The 22,797-nt window shown below is 43.4% G+C and overlaps 2 protein-coding genes across 4 annotated transcripts; one reads left to right on the top strand and one right to left on the bottom strand.

The window, feature by feature from the left end:
- Positions 1–783: 783 nt before the first annotated feature.
- Positions 784–11,565, bottom strand: trpc6b (transient receptor potential cation channel, subfamily C, member 6b). 2 transcript variants are annotated; one of them, XM_068584528.1, is made up of 12 exons: positions 11,411–11,565; positions 7,871–8,639; positions 7,508–7,693; positions 7,155–7,319; positions 4,858–5,074; positions 4,072–4,299; positions 3,444–3,708; positions 3,120–3,315; positions 2,304–2,510; positions 2,015–2,071; positions 1,661–1,736; positions 784–1,563 (listed from the first exon to the last, which is right to left on the bottom strand). In XM_068584528.1, exons 2-12 carry the CDS (start codon positions 8,612–8,614, stop codon positions 1,397–1,399), a joined length of 2,508 nt encoding a protein of 835 aa, XP_068440629.1. In that variant the 5' UTR covers positions 8,615–8,639; positions 11,411–11,565; the 3' UTR covers positions 784–1,396. The 2 variants fall into 2 exon arrangements, with proteins under 2 accessions (XP_068440629.1, XP_068440630.1); XM_068584529.1 differs by lacking the exon at positions 7,508–7,693.
- Positions 11,566–12,575: 1,010 nt separating this feature from the next.
- cep126 (centrosomal protein 126) lies at positions 12,576–21,142 on the top strand. 2 transcript variants are annotated; one of them, XM_068584527.1, is made up of 11 exons: positions 12,576–12,940; positions 13,808–13,927; positions 15,223–15,368; positions 15,485–15,596; positions 15,700–15,868; positions 16,767–18,663; positions 19,234–19,352; positions 19,714–19,783; positions 19,983–20,174; positions 20,263–20,327; positions 20,426–21,142. In XM_068584527.1, the coding sequence occupies exons 1-11, from the start codon at positions 12,906–12,908 to the stop codon at positions 20,507–20,509; spliced, it is 3,009 nt and encodes a 1,002-aa protein (XP_068440628.1). In that variant the 5' UTR covers positions 12,576–12,905; the 3' UTR covers positions 20,510–21,142. The 2 variants fall into 2 exon arrangements, with proteins under 2 accessions (XP_068440628.1, XP_068440627.1); XM_068584526.1 differs by having other exon boundaries at positions 15,697–15,868.
- The last annotated feature ends 1,655 nt before the right edge of the window (positions 21,143–22,797 follow it).

Raw genomic sequence — 22,797 nt, 5'->3', positions numbered from 1 at the left:
AGAAGCATGTTCTGTATCGCGATCCTTTCCACTTCTTCTGCGCCTTTGGCCCTCTAACCGCTTTAGTACTCATCTAATTTATATTTCCGTTATCTCGCTGGGATAACGGAGAGCGCTTTTACTGTTCGAGTTAATCAGCTGAGTGTGGATGTTGCTGATTCATGTCGCTGTGATGCACACATAGGCCTTGGCCCTATTTCAGACCGACGTCAGTCGTCCGACAATATCGGAGAGGTTTCTCAGGCTGTGGCCTGACATAATTTTTGGATAACGGTTTCACATTTAAATGTTCAGGATGTGTTCTTTAACCGCAGTAAGAGGCCCACGGTTCAGACAAGGCTTCCAATCTGTTAACGTGACGCGTGTGGCTCATGGTGACCACCAGACCTAAATTGTTGCAAACCCCATCAAATTGTGCATATTTGTGGGCCCACAATGTTCATCTCCTAAGCAGTAATTGTGTGGATATTTTTTATCAGTGTTGTTGTTGAAATAACGGCCAAGTGCCTTAGTTTTCCTCCGTTTAAGTGCTTGGCTGTAGCCCTGTCCAGGGACTTGAGTGTGGTTTTAGCTTTTACACTCCTGGCCCGACCGTAGATGGAGGTGAGCTGTTTTCTCCCTGACAGGTCAGACTGTTCTCAGACATTCGTCTTGCTTCACACGAAGGGAGAGAGAGGGAGAGGGAAGGAGGGAGGGAGAGAGAAGGAGGAAAAGGGAGGCAGGGAGGGAGACCAAAGCACCGTCTGTTGCGATGGTTTTTAAAAACCCATAAAACCTCCGTAATCCATGACGTGAAGATAATCAGCGCATTTTAATCATGTTCTGCTTCAGTGATTTTGAACATTCTCATTGAATCTAAAAGTTAATGTCCTGTTGGAAAAAATGAAAACCAGAGTTCTGTTGGTTGGTTTTACGGTATAGCTCTCGTAACTTCACGCAAAGCTCTGAGGGCAGTAATTATTAGCAAGCCTTCATTTATTTCTGTGTCCGACTTATGAGCCCGACACAGCCAAACATATGCTTCTTTTTGTGTGCCTCTCCACTCCAGATGGATAAAAGATCATCTCAAAAGCAAACCACACAAACAGCTGGTAGCAGGCACCACCGTCATATGTTAAGGAGTCATTAGTGCATATTTGCAAACAAGATTAAAAAGTCTTGCCACCATGTGATTAAGTTTACAGATACAGGGACAAAGAGAATGCGATGAGTTCCCATCTCAAACGTAGATACACTTAAAGAAATGAAGGATGTCAACCATTTTTCTTATTTAAAATAAAGAATATCCATTTTCATCAGTTGCTTGTGTCCAAAAACATATCTGTGGCTAACGGCCCTTTGACTATACTGAATTCCTCGGCATGTAAATACATCTCTCCTCTTTTAATAAAAGTTTTTAAGACAGTGTCGCAAGCTCATTCATCTTCTCTTCTCTCTGGTGAGCGTGCAGGACTTCTCCCAGTTTACCGATGAGCTTTGCGAAGGCCTCCATGTCGTGGCTGGCCCTCTCCAGCAGCTCATAGCGGAGACTGGAGATGTCCTGCTTGATCTCCTTCAGTTCACCTGTGAGGCAGTAAGTGGGGCGGTGTTTTTAAAAAAAAATAAAAACGTGTGATCCGGACAAGAAAAGCACTTTATCCACAAAATCTGTTGAACTCACCTTCATTAATTTCGTCATTGTCTTTATCTCTCTGGGCTTTTAGGATGTATCGTTTGATGAGGCGGTTCATTATATTCTGTGATTAGGAACAGAGGAGTTCAGTCTTTACCCGATGAGGCAATGGCTCCTAAAATGTAGGATTAGTTAAGAGGAAAAAGCAGCTGCCAACTTTTTTAATGAGCATGTTTGACTATTAAATATGACCGATTTTGCTGTCACTTAACTGAATTTTTTTTTTGTACCTCAATGTGTACTAAAATAACTTACTAACACTGCATCATCTATTTTCACTGTCTAAGACTCAACTGCTCAGTTATTAACAAGTTATTCACCATTAGGGAAAAATGTCTTTACCTGGTGATGGGTTGGACAAAGTGATGCTTCCACACTCAGATCTTCCTGTTGCCTGAGCTAAGATTATAAACAACAACAATAAAAGAGAAGAAGCCCGTTTAAATCATGCTTTCAAGGAACATTCACATCTGCAATGTTTAAATGGGACACAAGAGGGCCATGTAGACCTGCATCAAAGAACCACATCATCTTAACCAGACGAATTACAACAATGCATTTACATCCACCAACAGGATTTTAGTCATTTCATTGCATGAATTATCATCCGTGTCAGCAGTTGATGCCTCACCTTATTGAGCTCCACCTCATCGTTTGGATTTTCTCCTTTTTTGCCTTTTGGTACATCCCAGAGAAATTCCCGGATCCCCAGCAAGAGGGAGATGACGGCCGCAGGGCTGGGCACCAGGTTGAAGGGGACCGGCAGGATGCCGCCGTGCTCAAAGTACGAGAACCAGAGCTTTGCTCTGGCAAACTTCCACTCAACATCAGAGTCATCCTGCGCCCACAGAGAGGAGACAGTAAGCGTAAGAACGGGGGAGGAGCCAGGAGAAACATTTGGAGAGCGACAGGAAGTTTGCAGATTGCATTTCTATTGCGCAACATCCACCTTCTAATCCATCTGGTTCTCAAATGGGGTACGTGAGATTAAAAACAATTTTGAATAAGTATCCATTAAAAATAGTATTCAATGAATATTGAATAAACTATAAGTGTAAATTCATAAACTGAATTGTATATATTCTATATTAAATCAAACACAGCAGAGTGTATAAAATGTTTGTTTTTTTCAAGCAAAATGCTTTGAACTGGTCAAGGAGTACTATTACATATTATACTAAAATATTTCACAGGGGGTACATCACAGAAAAAACTTCACTGTTAAATCTGAAATAGTACGGCGTGAACCAAATACGGCACACATACAAAACTGAACTGAAACGGGAAACTTTGGCAAAGATCAGCAGTAAATCATAACATCTGACATTTTCTGTCAAATTAAATTATTTTTATTATTATAATTCTACAGCAAAATGGTCATTATCGTCACTAGTATACAAGTCACCAAGATGAATATGTATTTATGGATTGTTGAGACGTACAGTACCTCTATTTCCTGGAAGGAGCTGTTGAACATGGCAATGAGCATGTTGAGCAAGACGATCACCATGATGATGTTGTACACCCCATACAGAACATAGCCGATATTCTCAATGAACTTATGGTCGATGTTAATGACCACTGATTTCACTTCCGACAAGCCGAAGATGGCCCAAAACAACGTTTTAAAGCTCTCTTCCAGCCTGGAGGAATAGAGAAATGGGATTTAGATCCTTGTAGTGCAACCGATTACATCATATTCGTAACACACAGATTTGATCCAAAGGCATATTTTCAATGCTTTTTCAGGCAGTCTGGAGTCGACACTCACGTGGTGAAAGCATCGTTGTGCTTGGCTCCGAGGTAGTACGAGTACAGATTGAACATTCCCACCATGAAAGCCACGAAAACCGTGATGAAAATCACCATGAACTTAAAGATGTCTTTCACTGTTCTTCCCAGAGAGATCTGCAGTGGCCCGAAGCTCTCATTGGCAGGCAGGATGTACGCAATGCGGGAAAAACTGAGCACCACTGCGACTGCATAGAGGCCCTCAGAAATAAGCTGCGGGTCTGAGGGCATCCAGTTGATTCGAGCTGAAAACAGACAGATGCCGAATGTGACGGTTTTCCTGCTGTAGACTTTCACTCCATTTAGATCACCGTCTGCCTAAAGAACTCATACAGATGATATCATTTAGCCTGTTTTTTTATGAAATAGCCAAAAAGGCTGTGATGACCATATTTTTCCCACTTGGGGGGGGAAATATTATTATATTTTATCCAGTTCTTTACCTAAAATAATGGGGGGAAATAAATACTTAAACAGTGGAACACTGATGCAACCTAAAACTGAAGTCTGAATCACGGAAGTTTAAGGTTTGTTTTACATGTATAGAAAAACAATCTACCAAGACAATACTACGTATATTACAAATGTATTCTTTGATCGACACTTACCCAGCTGGAAGTACTGTATCTCAGAGGGCAAGGTCATGTTGAACAGGTCAGTGTGGTGCTTGTCAACATAACACTGGGCAGAATATGCATGCCAGAAGGCCATTAATCTGGCAATGAAAGAGGTCATGAAAATGGCCAAAATACTAAAATCAAGAAGGTTCCAGGGTTCTGAGAGGTATTCCCGGATGTCCTGCGACCAAATATCTTTACATTCCTCCCAGATCTTTCCTGTAGGAATAAACAAAACAAAAATCACACATTTGGACGACGGTCGCACCGCTTCTCTCTCAAATGAAATATTAGCTGTTGTGATGTGAACACACACAGTAGAAACATAACACTAATTGGTAGGCAAATCACATAGAATTTACTGACGCTGTGTACTGGCAAAGCGAGTTTGATAAATGGCTCCAAAGTCTCGCCTGCAGAGATAAGTGAAAGTGTCACCTTGCCATTTTTTTTTCGTCTCTGGAAAGTCTTTACCGGCCTGATTTATTGTGTCAAACGCGGAAGGAATACATAATTATCCATGACGGAAAATTCCGTGCATGATTGATGTTTGGAGATTTCGAACGCATCATTGACGTGTCACATCCTTGACCCTGAGCGCTCAGCTGAGTGGCGTAATTGTAAAAGTGTGAGTGTGTCAGAAAGATGGGAGAGGAATAACGTAACATAACGAGAAAGAAAACGTCAAAGGAAAGGTTTGGCCAGCTAGTCGTGAAAGAATGGGGATGAGCTACATGACGTGTGTGTGGGGGGTAAAGGTTTTTTTAAACTCATGACCTATGACCCAGGATATGATGAGAATCTCCATCCAGGTGAAGGGCGTGGTCTTCATACGAAACAGCTGTGAGGGGTGATCATGGACGGTCATGTTGGGCAGCAGCGATGTTCCTCCGAAACGGTCCGCCGCGTTCAGGACCAGCAGGCAAAGGAACATCATGAAGGAGGCTGCATGGGCCACAAACTTCAGGAAAGGGCCACACATGAGTTTCCCTACCTGAGGGACAAGTCAGAGAGCGGAAAACAGAACAAACATCATTTTAAGATGCACTGAATGCATTCCACATTGTACGGGTATAGTGTTCGTTTTGCACACAGCAAGAGATTAATCAGAACGTCCGACCGAAACAGCCTTCTCTAAAGCCAATCAGAAGAGGAAACATGGCTCCGAGAGAGCTTTCAGACGTCATGTTAGCAGCTAATGAAGTCTGTTAACGTTTCATTGTTCTTGCAGCTCCACAATAAGCTGACAAACTGGCAAACAGACTTGACATGTTTTTTTTTTTTTTTTACCGTATAATGTTTTTTGTGGCTAATGAGCAACTACGGAAGCGCATTGCATTTACTGGATAAAAAAAAAAATGGACTGCCTTTCTCGTAATTTCGTAAATCCGGATGTCGTAATTACGAGAAAAGGGGTCCATCTTTTTTATTTACGACAGTGGCTTTGTAACGTTTTGCCATGTGATTGATTGATGATGATTAGGTGGTTGTTATGCTAGCGTACAGGTAGCGTAGCTAACAAGGAGACTGACGATTGTTGATAAAGCAGCAAAGCATATGTTTTACCAGGAAACCGAGGAAATGGCCGAGCAAACGTTGCATGACAATGGTTTACGGGATTTTCTTTGAAAGCGAAGTGTTGCAAAGGAAAACATTGACCGAATGCAACAAGACAGACGTATTCTTAGACCGTCCTGTTGCCTCAGCTGTACTCCTTGAGGTTCTAGGATTTTTAACAGGTGCCGCACAGTTCTTTGAGTCACTACCAAACCAGATTGGATGCATTTCAAATGCATGAATTTGTATCCATGAAGCATCCCGTGTTGGTTCAACTGCTCCTGCAGAAACTGCGACATCCAGCAGGTCAGATTGTTCAGGCTTTCCGCCTGAACAATCCTAATGCCTTGAGATGGCTGCGCAGTGTTGACATACTAAATGTAATACCATCCTCATTTTTCAGAAACATCAGTATTTTCTCGTGGCTCAAACCGAGAAGGTATTAATAGCAGATTAACTGCGATAGCGCCATCATTGCCACTGAGAGAGGATTTGCAGACGTTTCCTTTTTTCTTTATCTTTTCTCAAAATTACGAGAAAAGATCTCTTAATTACGAGATTGGGATCTCGTAATTACGAGAAAAGATCTCGTAATTACGAAATCAGGTCGTCGTAATTACAAGAAAAGGGATCTATTTATTTTTTTATCCAGTGAATGCAATGCGCTTCCGTAAGCAAGCAACACCGGCCGATTTAAACGCCCAGCAGACATGAAGCAACATTGGATACGAGTCAACGTCCAGCGTTAACTCTAATTTTAGCTCTGTTGAAGAAGTGTTCAAAAAATGAATGAAAGAATGCAGAACCAAACTATTAAATGAACAATATGGCCGCTTTTATGTAAATGTGTTGCTGTGAATCGCTTCGGGAGCAGCTTGGGGTTCAGGGTCACTTTGAAATGTGTACAAGAGGAGCCGGGCCTCAAACCACCAACTCTGTGGTCAAAGGCCGAGCCAAACCAACACAGGACTTTCAACCAGTAGGCCGGTGTTTGTGTCCTAAAGTGATTGTGATTTGTTTTCTGTACTTCTGTTGTTGAACTTGCCTTAGGTAGTTATGATAAGCCCAGCCACGGTGTTTTACATCGATCTAACTAAGTGGTTTGGTTGCCAGCGCCCAGTTTGTTAGAAAGGGATTTGACAGCGTCACAATGTGAAGTTGGAACGAGAACATTTGGGCTTCATTTCATACGGTTGCATCTCAGAGTCAGCCAAAACAAGGTAGTTCTGTTTGTGTGAGCCCCCTGGCTGCCGAGAGAAATCCGAGATGAGCAATCATCTCGGATTTCTCGGACTTTCTCGGACATCTCGGACTGTCGCATCAAAGCACTGGTTGCAGGACGTACAAAAGATGCTGCAGCTACAAACTCCAATTTCAGTGCTGTGCGCTAGTGCGCAATGGGGAATGTAATGCTTCAATCCACTACCTTTACCATCAACCCTGATTAGACAACCTCATTAAAGGCGCAGGATTTCCCCCTCTAAGTTAAAACACTGTACGGCTTTTTTGGACCTCACCTTACTTGACGGAGCTATCCAGTATATGAAGGACAGAACAGGCAACCCAGCAGCCACACCGAGGACAAGGAGGTTTTTAACCGCTGTGGTTTGCTGACGCAGTCCCGATAAGTTTTCGTACCAGATGGAGAGAAGTTGCTGTTGGCAGTTTGGATGTGCCACGAACTTCCCCGTTTGCAGTAGTGTGTTTGGAGAGAGAGAGAGAGAGAGAGAGAGAGAGAGAGAGAGAGAGAGAGAGAGAGAGAGAGAGAGAGGAGGATTATTTAAGGACACAAAAAAAACAAAAGCTTAAATATGAAAACACGTGCATCAATTCTATTTGTAAAAAAAAAGTGATTTTCTCACATGCTTACCTTTTTAACTTCATATTTTATTGCAAGTTTCAACCTGATAAGGTTTTGTCTGCCCAAGGTCTCCGAGCTTTTACATGCTTCACTGTCCCCATTTAAGATGGCGTTCACTTCCTCTGTGTTTCGACACAAGTCCAGGACTCCCACCACAAAGTCTTTGCACTGCATGGATAGTTTCTTGTAATCATTCTACAACAGACAGAGGCAACATCTCTAGCTCCTTATTCATATACATTTATGTGTCATCAATATCATCAGAAACAAACCTTAATACCTGTCGTACCTGCAGCCAGCAATCTCTGAATCGACATGACGTACAGCCGTTGTCACTGTAATTTGAGTATTAAATAAGTTGAAATTCAGTACCTTGAACTCCTTCTCAATGTTGGCCAGTACTGCAAGCTCGTTGCTCAGCTCCAGAGCCGCCATCACCGGGTCTTCATTGGAGAGGGACAGATACGCCGGACTGGCAAGACATTTATACGCGTTAATGCGGGATTGTGAGTGGCTGAACGAGTCGTGCCTCTGCTGCTCGCTGCAGGTCCTGCACTGGCAGAAGTAGTCGTGGGGCCGCTCCACGCGGGCCCCCTTCATCAGGAGTATGTGCACGATTTCATACTCGTGGCACTGGGAGGCCAGGATGATCGGAGTGATGTCTTGAGAGAAACGCGTGCCATCCTCGTCGTAGGCAAAGAAGTCATCGTCTGTGTCCGCCTGGCTGGGCCTGTTGGTCAGCCTCTCCCCATTTGCGAAGGCTTGATGGCTCAGTATGGCGTCCACTATACGGATGTAGCCTTTGCTGATGGCTAAGAGCAAGGCATCTCCTATTCTAGAGAGGTCCTTCTTCCTCAGTAGGAGCTTGGTCACCTCTAAATGCTCATTGGCCACTGCCAGCTGCAGGGCATTCTGGCCCATGTAGTTCACGCAGTTGACGTTGAGCTCCAGCAGCTCCTCGAGCATCCGCCTCACTTCGGGAGCGTTGCCGTATTCTGCGGCTTCTAAGAAAAGCTCCTCCGTCGTGGAAAGGCAGGAGGAGGACTGAGCGTGATACAGGTAACCGGCTCCCCGGAAGACTTGGCGCCGGGGTTTGGCCCCGACTTGCTGCTGCATCACGGCTCTCCCTTCATTCCTCCACCTAAACACAGGTGAACATATGGCTGAAGACCTCGTCTGTGTAAATGTATTCCTGTATGCCAAAATATTCAAATCCCATTCTCAAATCCTTATCACACAAATTTCTGGATAAGTGAGATGTTCTATTATTTTCTTACAAAACAGACACATACCTTCAAAGGCGACATATCATGCCTAATGTGGTTAATTCTTTCTGCTAGAACATGTCTGCACGCTTTTATGTTAAACGTATATACTGTAAATATCTGTCTCTTTAAATAATAAAGAGATATGTCTGTAAATATGTCTCTTTAAGCCTTCACAAAAAGCTCAGTCTGCTCTGATTGGCTTGTGAGACAAATATGGCCCACATTGGTGCAAGGCCTATTAAAATAAATGAAGGCTGCAGAGACAAGGTCTTAACCGACGGACTAGGACAAATGTGCAGTGTGACTGGAGCTGCGTTGTTGGAGGGTTACTAAAGGTGGGGCTATAAATAAAAGATGGCGACCACTCAGGTGCTCTTTGGTTGTGCTCGGCCTGACAGAACATAGGCCCGATCCAAATGTCCCCCCTAGCCCTCAAACCCTGAACCCTCAGGGACTCAACCTCAGAGGCTGTGAGTGCTTGAAATATAAATGGCACGGCACTTTTCTGCAACATGTCACCGTGACAAAATTTGAAAAATATTGTTGAATTGTGGGTATTTAGTTTATACTTTTAACTCCCTGACTCCAGGCTCTTTCCTCACGAAATCAGACTAAATTTGAAATAATCTATTTAGTCTTTTTTTTTAAAACAGCTTCAATAACTAACTAACATTTTCTGTGTGTCATACATATATAATATTTGCTTGCATTCCTTTGATTTCACGTGTTTTCATGTTCCATCGTTAATCCTTAATGTTGTTGTGTAAATGTTATTAATCAGGCCGAACACCCACTGGCCGTCATCTTTGTTTAACTTTTAGTTTTTTGGACGTCTCCATCCTTCCGTTGGTAACTGCGTGTTTAACGTCACACTGCTATGAATTATGGGTAATTCCCATAGGCAAAGTCGGCATCTAATGCTGACTTACGGAAAGGGTTGACAAAGGGCTCAAAATGGCTGCCAGAGAGCCCTCAAACACTCGACGATGTGACAGTGGGACAGAACTAAACCCTCACAGAGTTAGCGGGAGCGCACCTCAAAGTCTAGGAGTCCTTTACGGTGGAGATTGGGATTGGGTTTTATAGATATGACTTTTTGGGTACATTGGCCAAGTGCCGATTGTATTTTACTGCATATGTGTTGTAATCCTATGACGCGTGACGTATCCTTTGTAAAGGTAGTGCTCAAGCTGTGAGTGGAGATACTCACATGGGGTGGCATGTTTGAATGAGCTTGGATGTGACATAAGAAGTTGTCAAATCACAGGTTTTCTGCAGCCCATAAAAAAACTGACTGGGTTGTCTTATTTCAGTTTGGCACTTGTTTCAGGCTGGCACTTCCCAGTTCAAACTGAAGAAGTGACTTTTTCATAATGTGTCTCCTTAGTAGGTCGACTGGTTTATGTAAAGTAATAAAGCTCAATCTATTGTTCCAAAGAAAAGGCCTTGGGAAGGAGACAGCAATGACCTAAGTAGTGAATGGACAACAGTGTGCGATGGACAGCTGGTCTCGGCTGAATTATAACTCACACTACATGTGTGACACCACCCACAGAGTCATCATCTGCTCGCCTTCATCTCATGGCCTGGAACTGTCCAGCCTCTGCACGATAGTTGTCCAGATACATTTTATATTGTGATATGAATTGTATTTGGTCAACTATCATGCAAAACACAATGGCATCAAGTGGGAAACTGTATTTACTGATACAACTAATACAACAGGGACCATCTCTAATAGTAATATATACTGTAAATATGTTTTGCGTCATTATTAAACAAGTAAACGTACTTTCTGTCCAGTAAATACAGTTGAATAACATGGTTATCTCTGCAGCTAATTCAGCACAGATGATGATAGATGATGACAACGTCCCTTTATTCAATCCTAATTAGTGTTAATGAGATTTTACACAACTGAGTAATCGGATGAGCGCATGCAGTATACAGAAAGTTCTAATACAGACAATTGATTCATCTTTGGCATGTAGTCCGTATTAACAGAGACCAGATGAAATGAAAACGGTGTCATGCTGTTCAGCCAGAGGGAAGGTGTGAAAATCACAAATGCAATGGATTAATAACGTAGTTTTTGTTGTTGTGGTTATCCTTTTAAAATGGCATAGGTGGCTCCATGTGGTCATACCTTACTTCTGAGAATGCCGTGTTGTTTGTGTTCTCATGTTCATCACGGCAAAACAAAAGGACAAATGCTGTGACACGATAATGGTACAAAACTAGCAGCAACAATACTACTTTGATGATTAAAAAAATGTATCTGCAATTAACATTGTAATAAGTGAGATGTGGGGATGTGTATGTTAACGCTAAACATGTATTGTAACTGAAAAAAAGAAGATGTGTCATGTCCCTCATGCAGCGAAGAAGACACCAGTGTATAGATGACAAGTAGCACACTAGGAGATTTGAAAAATGGGACACTGCAGCATGAGATCACTGAGTGTCCTACTGTTGTTTTTTGGAAATAACATGTGCTTCACTGTAAAATAAATAAATAAATAAAAAAAACTCACCAACCACCGACACATCTCAATTAAACGTTGGAAATGGGCCACCGATGTCCTGATTAACTCTATATGTGTCACATCTAGATAAGGAAACTCTGACAGGACGCTCCACTCACCTCACAGAAGACGGATGCGCCAAATAACTTCACTCTCACTTCTCCGGGTCGTAGAGATCCGGACCTACATATGTGCCAGCGCGTCCGTGTGCAGCCCGCTTCCGACACCCGACTCCTCTCAGCTTCCTGGACCACGTGTCTGACCGGCGGTACCCTGCGTCCCACCAAGGGTTGATGCTGACGGCGCATCCTCTGCGCGCCCAGTGGGCGGTGTCCTGCCAGCTCTTTTCGTTGTGTTTTATAACGTAGAATATTAGCATTCGTCGACTGCATTGGGTCCCTGATTTGGAGATTATATAACTTGGTTATACCTCAGTTTAATTTCCGTAATTTTCCACTAATGTGTCCAGTTAACCATCCCTCCCCCCACCCCCCCAAAAAAAGATATTAAAGCACTTTGTCAAACTAATAGAGGATTTAATTCTCAAACCTTTTGCGTCATAATTCGAGGCAGAGGATTAAGAGATTGTTTAATTACATACTATATGTAACGTGTGCAAACTGCAGAAAAGAGCGCAATTCGTTGTCTATTTGGCGTTTGCCACACTGAAAACAGATTATTGAATGGAGTATCCCGTCTCCTAAACAATCTGCAAGAAAGGTTTTCCTAAATCCTCTTAACTAATGGTGCCATCAAATGTAACAGGTCAGACCTTTATATTTCCCGAGGGGCACATTGTGTCTGCATAAGCTATGCAGAAACAATGATGATTATATGCAGATAATGTGATAATGAAAGTGTCGATAGGCCACAGTTCACCAAATATATTTATTTGAATACGCATCTCGAGGTCATGGCTGGAAACATGTTATAATTGTAAATCTTTCAGATATGTGACTCGATTTCATGCATTAGGCCAGGAGGTATCTTTTTTTTTATAGGATACATTTCATTTGCTGATTTAGATGATGAACTGAAAACATCTTACACAGACATTCATATTCTAATGTAACCTTCTTTTACACACACAGCATTTTCCTGATCTTAAAACGATATCATACACTGTCGGAAACCTCATAGCAACACTCGTTGTATCTGTACCCATTTGTCATGTGTCTGAACCCAATTATTTGAATGTATTTGTTCTGCTGTTGAAGTGCATATTTTACGACACTTTCCAGGTGTACCTGAAGGCAACAAGGCCCCCATTGAGCCCGGGCCCTCTGCTGGACATGGCGGGAATAACCTGTCCCCGTTGTCAAGGAACTGCGTCTGCGGTTGCTATCCAGGAGGGACGCCCGTACTCAGACTCAACTCAGCCGTGTGTTATTTCTCACTTGTTTTCTGAAACGACAGATGAGGCTCTCGGTCTTCAGGAGAAGTCGCTGCGATGTGGATTCAAACATGTCCTCTGCATGTTTATCTCCGTCCCGACAAAGGGTTGAAGGAGTTTGAACGCCTCACCACTTCCGTTAGCTAAAGTTAACAGCAGCTGTGCGGGGAGCTGGACGTGTGTGTCTGCCCGGTGTCCACGAGGACCGGCCGCCTCGGAGGATGCAAGATGTCCAGGGCCCCTTCTTCTACCACTCGTATCCTCTGTGTGTCCCTGGAGAGTTGTTATAGAAGTGTGTAACTGTGTTTGTGTCGAGAAGCTAAGTACAAGTATCAATATCGTAGTGTGGAAGTACGACTATGTTTCAAGTAATGTTAGAAGTTCTGCCTTTAAAGTGTTACGTAATACTTTTCCAAATGTATTTAAGCTAGCATCGACGTACAGCCTACTCATAGTACCAGGAGTAAAATACTTCCGCTTCATAATAAGATATAATACAGACTATTACTGTTGAAGCATTCATCATGTGTACGTTACAGTAATGTTGGAGCTATTTTTCTTATATATATATATATATATATATATATATATATATATATATATATATATATATGAGCTTGGGAATGTCACCATTAGATCAATACTATATCTTCATCCATTATAATACATTCACAATAATGCATTTCATTTATATAGTGCTTTTCTTAGTACTCAAAGTCACTTTACACAACATTTAAAATACTCTAAGCACCATACAATAAAACAAATAAAAATTATGAGACAAATACGTTAAAAACAATAAGAGCACACAGTCATAGTCATTGGTATTCATTATCTGAATCTGGAAAGTAACTTAAAAAAATCAAATAAATGCATTGGATTAAAACTATATTCCCCTTGAAATGTAGTGGACGAGAAGCATAAAATAAAAATATCCATTTAAAGTACAAGTACCTCAAAAGTTACTTTCCACTGCTGTCAACCAGCCTGTACGATTCATGAGAACACAAATAGAATCAGTTGCATGCTCTCAAGTCAAGGTTCACGTCACAATGTCACATGTAGGTGACACATCTTGACTCTCAGCCTTTTAAAACTGCTCTCCTTAGCGGCTCACGCTCAGAAACTGCAGGCTGGGAGCCGACGGAGGCCTCGGAGAAGAGAGGCAACTTTTGGTTGAAGAGCAAAAGTTATGCAGATCCCGAGCTCGCAAGTTCTCCCTGGAAACCAACCGGCGCAGGAGGTCTGTTTCATTAATATGAATTATTCTGCGCTGTTTTAATTTTGTGTCATCTCAGTCTGCAGCCCAAACCCGCCCAAGGTGCCGCTTCTTTCGGAGTCGAAGCAGCATCTTCCATTTCTCCCTGCTTTGCTGGTGTACTGGATGCACCTCCTGGACAGCAGCTTATGCTCCTGCCCTGGTCCTGAGCACCTTTGAGGGGTGGGTGCTGTTGACGGGGGTTTGCTGTCTAGACCTGGAAATAGATCTGTTGGCCCAGAGGGTAACTGAGGGCCAGAGCGGTGGCTGACGCGTCACCTCTCTGACAACTAAAGCTGCTCAGTTGAGCAGCACCACGCGGGGCTCAAGTCCTTTACAGGTATAAATAACTTCTAAATGTGGGTTCATCGGCAGAGGCTAAAGGTGAGTGTTTGTGTGAGCTAGAAATAGAAGGTTTATGCGAGGATAGCTGTAGGTGAGAACAGATACTGTGTAATATCTGAGACAGATTTGGGTTTTACAGAGACATGTGATCATTATTCCTGTGTTTGAATATACATATTTGTTTTAAACCTACAGAATATATTTGTTCCCACCTTACTAAAAAACTATCAAGATACACTGATAAAACTGTTACAGGCTATATATGTAACATTTTTGTCCATCAGCACATTGATGCTGGTCACCAAAATACTGCCATAGTACATTAAAGCTTTTGCACAATTATGTTTTAGTAGTATGAGATAAGCCGAAACAAAAAAACATCACTTTAAATTGAAGATAAACCTTATCAGTCTCAAATTAAATGCCTATATATCAAATGTTGGAGCCCAAACTTTAATGCATTTATAAATTAAATAGTTTAGATCAAAATATATAATACAAAAAAAAAGATAATAAAGAATCTGTTTATTTTTAATAGAAAGGGAATGTGTAATTTAAGTTGTAAATGTTTTATTCCGCTTCACGACGCTGTTTAAAAACACTCTTGTGATTACCACGTCTGGCTATTTAAAGAACCCATTACTGCTGAACTTGATTGACCTGATATTGTTATCATTGTTAACCCAGTCTTGAGTGGAAGCTTTAATTTATTGATGACTGTGTTGAAATACATCTGGATGAACGCACTCAGGTTTCTGTATCAAAATCGTGGCCGGTCTCCACTTAATCACTTGAAATGGGCCTCGGGCTTCACGCGCAGCTCTCTCTCACTCTCCCTCTCTCTTTCTCCCTCCCCTCTCTCTCTCTCTCTCTCTTTCTCTCTCTCTCTCTCTCTCTCTCTCTCTCTCTCTCTCTCCCTCCCTCCCCCGGCTCAGAGCTCTGGAGGAAAGACAGAAGCAGCAGGACGTGCACGAGCAACAGCTGATCGAGAACATCTTGAAGCAACGCAGACAGCGAGTACAGGATGCAACTGAGCGCTTCCAAAGGGCCCATTTGCCCGCTTCTCAGAGACGCAGACCATGTTAGTGACCGATCCAACATGTGCCTATCAAGAACGGCGACAGAACACACTGACCGCCGTAACACTTTGTTCGTCTGCTTTCCTTTTTGTTTCCACTTTCCTTTCTGCTTTCCTAGTTTTTAGAAGAAACGTCCCAAATATTGAAGATGCGCTCAACCAAATTCAAGGCTCCCCGAGGTCATCCCCCCAGCAGTCCTCTTTCTTGTCTGGCAACTTTAACATTAGCAGGTTAAAAAGTCTGATCCATGTGTCCTACGTGTGTAATAATTTCTTTAATGGCGGCGGGTAGTCCCACGTTGTGTTCATGTTGTTCTGTTTTCTCCTAAAGAAGCTGCACTCCCTCTCCTAAGCCGCCCACACTTTCTAAATCCTCTCACCGCCAAGCGCTCTCTGCTGTGGAGGCCTACACTAAACGGCTCCAGGAGCAGAGCGTGTCATGCTTCAAGAGCAGGCCTCAAATTGAAGAGACACAGGAGAAGCAACACGATCGCAGTCCTCAGGTATATGCCGGTTGCTTCATTTGAGTGTGCAGTTTTTTTTAAGGTTTGGAATGTATATATGTTTTTTATTTCATAACTTTGCCGCTGTCTTGGCAGGTCACCATAACAAAAAAAGATTTTTTCATTTTAACTGGTTTCGTAAAGTTTAAATATAAAGATATGTTATGTCATTGGAGTGACCGCTGCCTACTGCTAAAAGACTGCTTACAAGAGTCTCTGTGCTATAATCAGACAAGAATTCATCAAGATGTCTGACTGTTATTGATAAAGTTAATAATTTAAGTACTCACTTGGCTTCCATCTTTGGCAATTCAAATGTCTGGTGTGTGTTTTTTATATCTCACTTTACACCAGTAGGCCCCTAGGGGACAGCAGTGTTACACAATCCTTTTCCTGCACCGGCATCCTCTGTTGAAATGTGTATGAATATCTGTGTAAACTGATATTATTTGTATCAGAGATTCTTAAGTTGTAGTTTTTTTAAGTGAGACTTGAATTGAGATGCTTGAACAAGAAAAAGTAGTGCTATCTGCAATATCCAATGAGTTTGAATATACTGAGACAGTACCGCTCCAAAGAGGAGACAATCCCACCAAAACTCCTTCAAAGATATGTCCAGTTTGTACTTCCTTATGTGTGCTGTTTGGTTATGCTCACAAAGGCAGAAATATTCTGTCACTTCAAACATTTCACAGTGAAGTCCCCCTGCTGGATTCTCTCAGCTGTGTGGACTCTCGCATAAAGTTCACCTTCTATGACAGACACCTGATTTAATACCCACCCAGGAATAGACATTCATTTCTCCTTTCCACTCCTGTATTAACTGCATATGGAAGATGTAACTCATATTATTATTTTTTTCATATATCCCCTCCTCTCCTTTGTTTCCATACTTCAGGACAGCCAACTGTCTGATTGCAGCAATTCTGAAAGTGTTTCAAGTAAGGACAGTTTAGAGAATGAAGACCACAGCACAACCAGCATAACAAATCCGCAGTATTCCTGTTCATCATTCCTGCTCCACTCAGAAAAACCCCGCCCAGACCTGCAAAAGCCAAATGATTTGCTGACTTCTCTCTCCGCCGTGATGCTCGTCGGTGATAACTCATCCCCGTCAAGAAAACTGCACGAACCTGAGCAGCAGAAACGAGCGGACTCTGAAGGGCCCGACAACATGCACGTTCCCAAAGCCTCATGGGGGTTCACACCGAGAACGCAGACCCAGCCCGCTCTGCACAACTGTAACTTATTCACACTTTGTGAAATTGTTAGTCCAGGCCGAGAGCACTTTGAGGTAAACTCACCAAACAGTGACAACATCGTCGCTACAAACAGAGTTGTCCCTGGCAACGCAGCACTTGATTCTTCATGTCCTAAACAGGAGGCTCTGTTAGGACTCAGGCACAACGATGTCCACGATGACAAACAGTTAAAGCATCTGTCAGCCACTGAAATTCTTCTGCCTGCTCCAACTGGCGACAGCAGACACTTTTTGTTTGGGCCTCCCTCAAAGCCCAATATTGTCCTGAGCGACAGCGCGACAGATAATACGTCACAAGAGGGAACGCTTCAGCAATTAGGAAAGGAAAACAACAGGCTGTCGTCACAGAAAGAGCTGAGTGCTTCCATAAACAACCTCGATAAGGTTTCAAACTCAGAGCCCAGGACGGCGTCATTGCAGCGCGCATGCTTGTCGAACATTCAGTCGTACACTCCCGAGGGCCTCCAGGGTCCGAGGCAGCAAGCTCAGAGCGGGCCTGTTTCTGCGCAGGCGTCTCATCCGGTGTGTCATCCGGAAGTCCGATTCCTAAAAGGAATCCTCAAAAAGACGTCCAAATATATGCCCAGTGCGTTTGGCCCAGGACATTTGATTTTTGCCAGACAAATGGCCTTAGCGATCAGAGACAGCGTTGAATTGACGAGGTCCAGAAGTAAAGGTGCTGAGGGCCACGCCGCCGTGAAGAAGAAGCTGCGTTGGTTCGATGAGGTGCATGTGGAGGAGGACACAGAGCGGAACGCGGGGAAGCAGATGAAAGGCAAGTCTACCAAGCTTAACAACAACTCAAAGGACCACCAGCCAAGACTCGCTACAGTCTCAGGGGCTTCCAGGCCTGGACCCGACGTGACCCCGACGGCCTCCACGGGTTATCACTTTACAAAGCAAGCGTGGGCAGATGTCGGGGTTCAAGTCAGCTCGCCCCAGGAACGAGCAGACGAGGTCAAGGTGCCGCGGAGCAGCACCAGGCCTGGTTGCCCAAGGGTCCCTAGGAGAGAGAGCCCCGCCAGAGCTGGAGGGGGTCCTGTTTCCTTGCGGACTAGAAAGGGCACTGTCATCCGACCTCAATCTGCCACCGAGGTGGGTCAGATTGCTAAAACCCGAGGGAATGCCATGGTGCCCCGCCCACCACCGAGGGCGGAGTGGGAAAGGACGGCGAGCATCGCCAGGGCTCCTTACGGCGTGGATCTGGCCGGCGTTGGCTGTAAACAAGCACTGTGCGAGCAGACACCACACAAGGATGCCTCAGACGGCTTCTTCTCACCTCACACACATGACGCAGTGAGAACAGATAGCACTGTTATGTACACACCAATGCCACCCTCGTGCACCCACTCTGCCTCGAAGGGCAACACAAAGGGCACGGCCAGCTCAGGCCAACAGGAAACTCCGGGCTGCGGCAGCAGAAGGAGAGGGATGGGGTGCAATGACAAGGGCCTCGCTTTACATTGCACTCCCACGGATGAGGAGATCTCACAGCTCTGGCACGGTGTCCGCAGCGCCTTAACCACCAAGGAGGGTAAGGTATATTTTGGTCCCTCAACACTCACAGCATCTCCTCCTAATCACACTGAAAGCTCAAACAGGTGCCAGTCATCCCCTCTGTCAATCATGGTCTTATCAGAAAGAGAGTGTTCTACTGGTGAGATCAAACATTGGGTCTAAAGCCACTTTTAATGTAATCATTTCAAAAATACTTCATCTGAGCTTCTTCATACATCAACACACTATCATTTTGAAATTGCACAACTTCATGTTGAGCTACGAAATATCGGCTTCAGCTTGCAACCTCACTTTTGGAAGTTTGGCAGGACCAACAGAGCGAGAAACAAGACAGGACAGCAATAACAATACAATATTAGGATGTAGTGTCTTTTTTTTCCCTTTTTATTTGCATATTGATGATACGCTTATTCACAAGCGTATCATCATCTCTTGTGATTTTTTTAGTCATCTTCATTGCAGTCCAACGATCTGAGGACCACAGAGCCTGAGCTCATCACATAGATCATTTATGTTAATGTAATTGTGTGTTTAGGTGGGGGTGTTGTGTTGTTTCTGAGATTTCAGCAAATACTTCTTCTTTCAGCAAAAAACATGCTTCGCAGACAGGTTCTGGACCTCGGGCGAGTTGTGAGGAAGCCCTGCGTGGAGCAGAGCAGACAGCCTCCCGGCTTAGGACTCACAAGGCTTCCTGCGGCCTCTCAGGTACGTGCATGTGGGCGTCCCGTGGGGGAAGAAGAGCGAGAATAATTGCTAAAGATCAGTAAACGGGTGTGTTTAAACTTGTCCAATCACTTCTTTTGCAGTCCCTTTCATGCCGTCCTTTGTGTTTGTAAAACTGATTTACGCTTCCCAAGACAAGACTTTCCGGATGTACTTGAGTTGTTCTGGTTTTACAAAGGAATCAGCGTTGATGCGTAATGTTTCGCCTTTGCAACTTGCTTTTCCTGTCCTTTGCTTTATGCCTATCGCCGAGATCATCTTGCTTTTGCAGTGTACTATAAACTACATGGCATTGATTTGAGATTCATCTGAGACGTACACATGTTCAATTTGTTTTGTGTAGCCAACTAAACAGACTACGGAGCCAGTCCGACCGTTTTCCAGTTCTTACAACATGGACGTTCCATATGAAGGTAGAGTGTTTCCTGCCTCTCTGTGTTTATGATTTTTAACCAAAAGGATGAAAAACCTGAGCCAGTACTGTTCTGAATATTCTTTTGCAGGACACCGTGAATTGAGAAAGACAACAGCACATCTTTATTTTACACATACATGCATAAAAAAGCCCCAACAAACAAAAGCCTTGGAAGTGACCTTGTCGTGTGCCCTCAGGTCTGGTGAGTGCGGCCCAGTTCCACCTGGCCGGACGACGTGCTGGAGGCCCGCTGGGGGAAGCGGACATCATGGCTGCCGTGGAAACAGCCCAAACACAGATTCCCGGCCAACAGCGGGGACCCACCGCCATTTCATTGGAAGAGCAGAAGATCCTCCTCTCTCTGGACCGGCTCAACCAGCAGCTGTACTGTGAGCACCTTGTCGCGACTGTTTGCATTAGGCCGGTAAATGTGTCGCCATGTCCATTCAGAGCAACCACTCCTGTTACTCTTTGTAGGTGTGCGGGCACACGTGGGGGGTGATACTAGCTCGTGTGGTCCCCTACTTATTGACGCACACTCTGTGAGTAGTAATTTTTAAAAGGGATTCATTGCTTTATTAATACATGAGAGGACTTTGTTAAACATGTTGTGTTACTTACCTTCTTCCACTGTTTTCAGGCGAAGGAAGTGAAAGTCACAGGCCATCACAAGCATCGTGCATCCTCAGCAAACAGCCGCTTTCGGGCCCAGAAGAGATTCTGACATTCTGCGTGTGCGGTTCACAGTGGTCTTCTCTCCCGTCAGTGCCTTATACCTGTAAAATTCATGTAATATACCTGTAATACCAAACACTTTACCTATACACGCCCCCCCCCCCCCCCTCCCCGACTATCTATAAGAGCTGAGAGATTGGCAGCAGTGGACTGTAGAGCCAATAAAACTAAACATCATTCTAAAGTTGGTGAGTTTGAAGTAGTTTTGTATTTTGTGGGAGTTATCTCCTTGGACAAGAGCACATTGTTGTAAAAGAAATATTTGAGCCTTTGGAAAACAAATTTAAAGTGCCTTTATAAATTATTTAGACAATTAGTTTTTTATTCACTTATAGGAAGAAAGAAAAAAAGCCCTTGTTTTTTTTATAAAATATACACTGTAGATTTGCACGAGATTCATATTTATTTTAAAAGCTCATTCTGTATCCTTTTTATATTGTAAAACTATAATTTGATGTAAGCTATTTTGGGATCAAAACTGGCAGTAAACCCAATACAGCTTTTTGTCGGCAAACTGATCAACTGACTGGGTGCAGTGTGTTTCCTCGGTGGTGCATGGAGACGACGATAAATGTACTGGCGACAGGAAATGGTTCATAAAGAGAGAGATGTGTCGCAACAATGAAGGTGTGTTTGTCCTTCTTTGATGGCTGTAGAAAGGACGATTACATCTTGTGCAGTCGACTCAACCTACTGGCTCAACAAGGTGAGCCATTGCCAGAGGCCTTCTTGCCTTCTGTTGCAATTGCATCTACCCCGAGCTTTACTTTTGCTTTAGTTCCTATTTCATTTCATCGTCCTTAAATTAGAGCAACAACTTAGTTGTCGTCAACTATTTTCTTGTGTAAAATAAAGGTATCACCCCTGCAAAAAATAGGTGCATCAGAGTTAAATTTTAAAAAAAGAAGGAAAAAAAAATAATGCAGGGATTATTGAAGTGAGTTCAGTTGCCCCTCCCTCACCAGCATGTCTGGATTTGCCCTTCAGTCAACCTGCCAGGACTTGCTCCAAGAGGTGGAGGAAGCCCGAGCTCATCTGAAGACTCATTTCTTTGGGTTTAACTGCAGGTTTCTGGTTCTATGCATACATTCTTGAGTGTTTCGACTGCGGTGTCTCGCTGCCTAGTACAGTCACGCATCATCTCGTTGTCATCTTGCAAGAAAAAAACTGAGAAGAGACACAAAGAGAGAAGATATGCTCTGCTCTGTTGGGCGGTGGCGCCAGCAGCAGCAGCAGCAACAGCAGCAGCAGCAGCAGCAGAGGCTCTTTCAGGAGTTGTGTGCTTAAAAGATCCTCTAGTAATAAGGAAAAAAAATGTCCGCTGTGGTTATTTGAGGAGGGACATCGATGTCACTTCTAAGCCAATGTGCATCAGGGGAGACACTCTATCTGCAGAGGTCAATGCTGAGACTCATTGAATCCATAATATGTCTGGTGGAAACAACCAGCCTAGACAAATTACCATAAACTCAATGTATAGTGTGTTTATATAAGAAACATATTAAAGTGAATATCCTGTTCATTCCATCATTTTCACTTCACTGCATCAGTGGGGGAAAAGAATCTGAATGCAACACAAAAAATGATAATCGTGCATGGTGCATCTCTGCACACTATCTCCAAAGTACTGACCAGCCGTTGTACTCAGAATACTCCACTGCAGGTTTTCTCTGTAATCGAGCACGTTCAGAGTCATTATTTCATACAATGGTGAGCTTATTTGCGTTTAAGCCTTAACCAGCACAACACCCAGAAACTCAACAAGAAAGGGCAAGAGTGCTGAAAAAGAGGGAAGACATTTCCACAGACACGTGTTCAAGCTTGTGCTTTGGCCTGCTGTGAGGCGTATTCCCATGTTTTGTTCCAGTCTGTTTAACATGCGATTGATGAGCGTCTGGTCTGGCTCAGTGTCTGAAAAAAACAAATAATTAGTTGCATGCTAAACTGACTTCATAGTAGGTTACAGCTGTTTTTCGACAACAGACATATACTGAAATAAATGTGGCCGGATCTAGTTAGTTTATTTTTGTCCATCGTGAAACCATAAGTGCATTACAGCTGCACAGAGTTGAGGCATATAAATGAAAAAAAGAAAAAGAGATGTTGAGTGTAAAACTGTAAAAAGAAAAAGAAGAGAGCTTACATTTATTTTTATAAAAACACTTCAAAGCTGAGAGAGAGAGAGAGAGAGAGAGAGAGAGAGAGAGAGAGAGAGAGAGAGAGAGAGAGAGAGAGAGAGAGAGAGAGAGAGAGAGAGAGAGAGAGAGAGTGTGTGTG

This window comes from Clinocottus analis, unplaced genomic scaffold (assembly GCF_023055335.1).
Source record: "Clinocottus analis isolate CAN_PGR_092001 unplaced genomic scaffold, fCliAna1.0.p SCAF_2, whole genome shotgun sequence".
Classification (NCBI taxonomy): Eukaryota; Metazoa; Chordata; class Actinopteri; order Perciformes; family Cottidae; genus Clinocottus; species Clinocottus analis.
This window is presented reverse-complemented; position numbering and strand designations above follow the sequence as displayed.

Coding starts and splice junctions, on each gene's coding strand:
- cep126 (XM_068584526.1), top strand. CDS start 12,906: ATGCAAGATGTCCAGGGCCCCTTCTTCTACCACTC. Junction 12,941..13,807: donor GGCCCCTTCTTCTACCACTC/GTATCCTCTGTG, acceptor GCTCACGCTCAG/AAACTGCAGGCTGGGAGCCG. Junction 20,175..20,262: donor GCTCAACCAGCAGCTGTACT/GTGAGCACCTTG, acceptor TACTCTTTGTAG/GTGTGCGGGCACACGTGGGG.
- trpc6b (XM_068584528.1), bottom strand. CDS start 8,614: ATGCAGCAGCAAGTCGGGGCCAAACCCCGGCGCCAAGTCTTCCGGGGA. Junction 7,320..7,507: donor TAAAATATGAAGTTAAAAAG/GTAAGCATGTGA, acceptor CAAACGGGGAAG/TTCGTGGCACATCCAAACTG. Junction 1,564..1,660: donor CAATGACGAAATTAATGAAG/GTGAGTTCAACA, acceptor ACTGCCTCACAG/GTGAACTGAAGGAGATCAAG.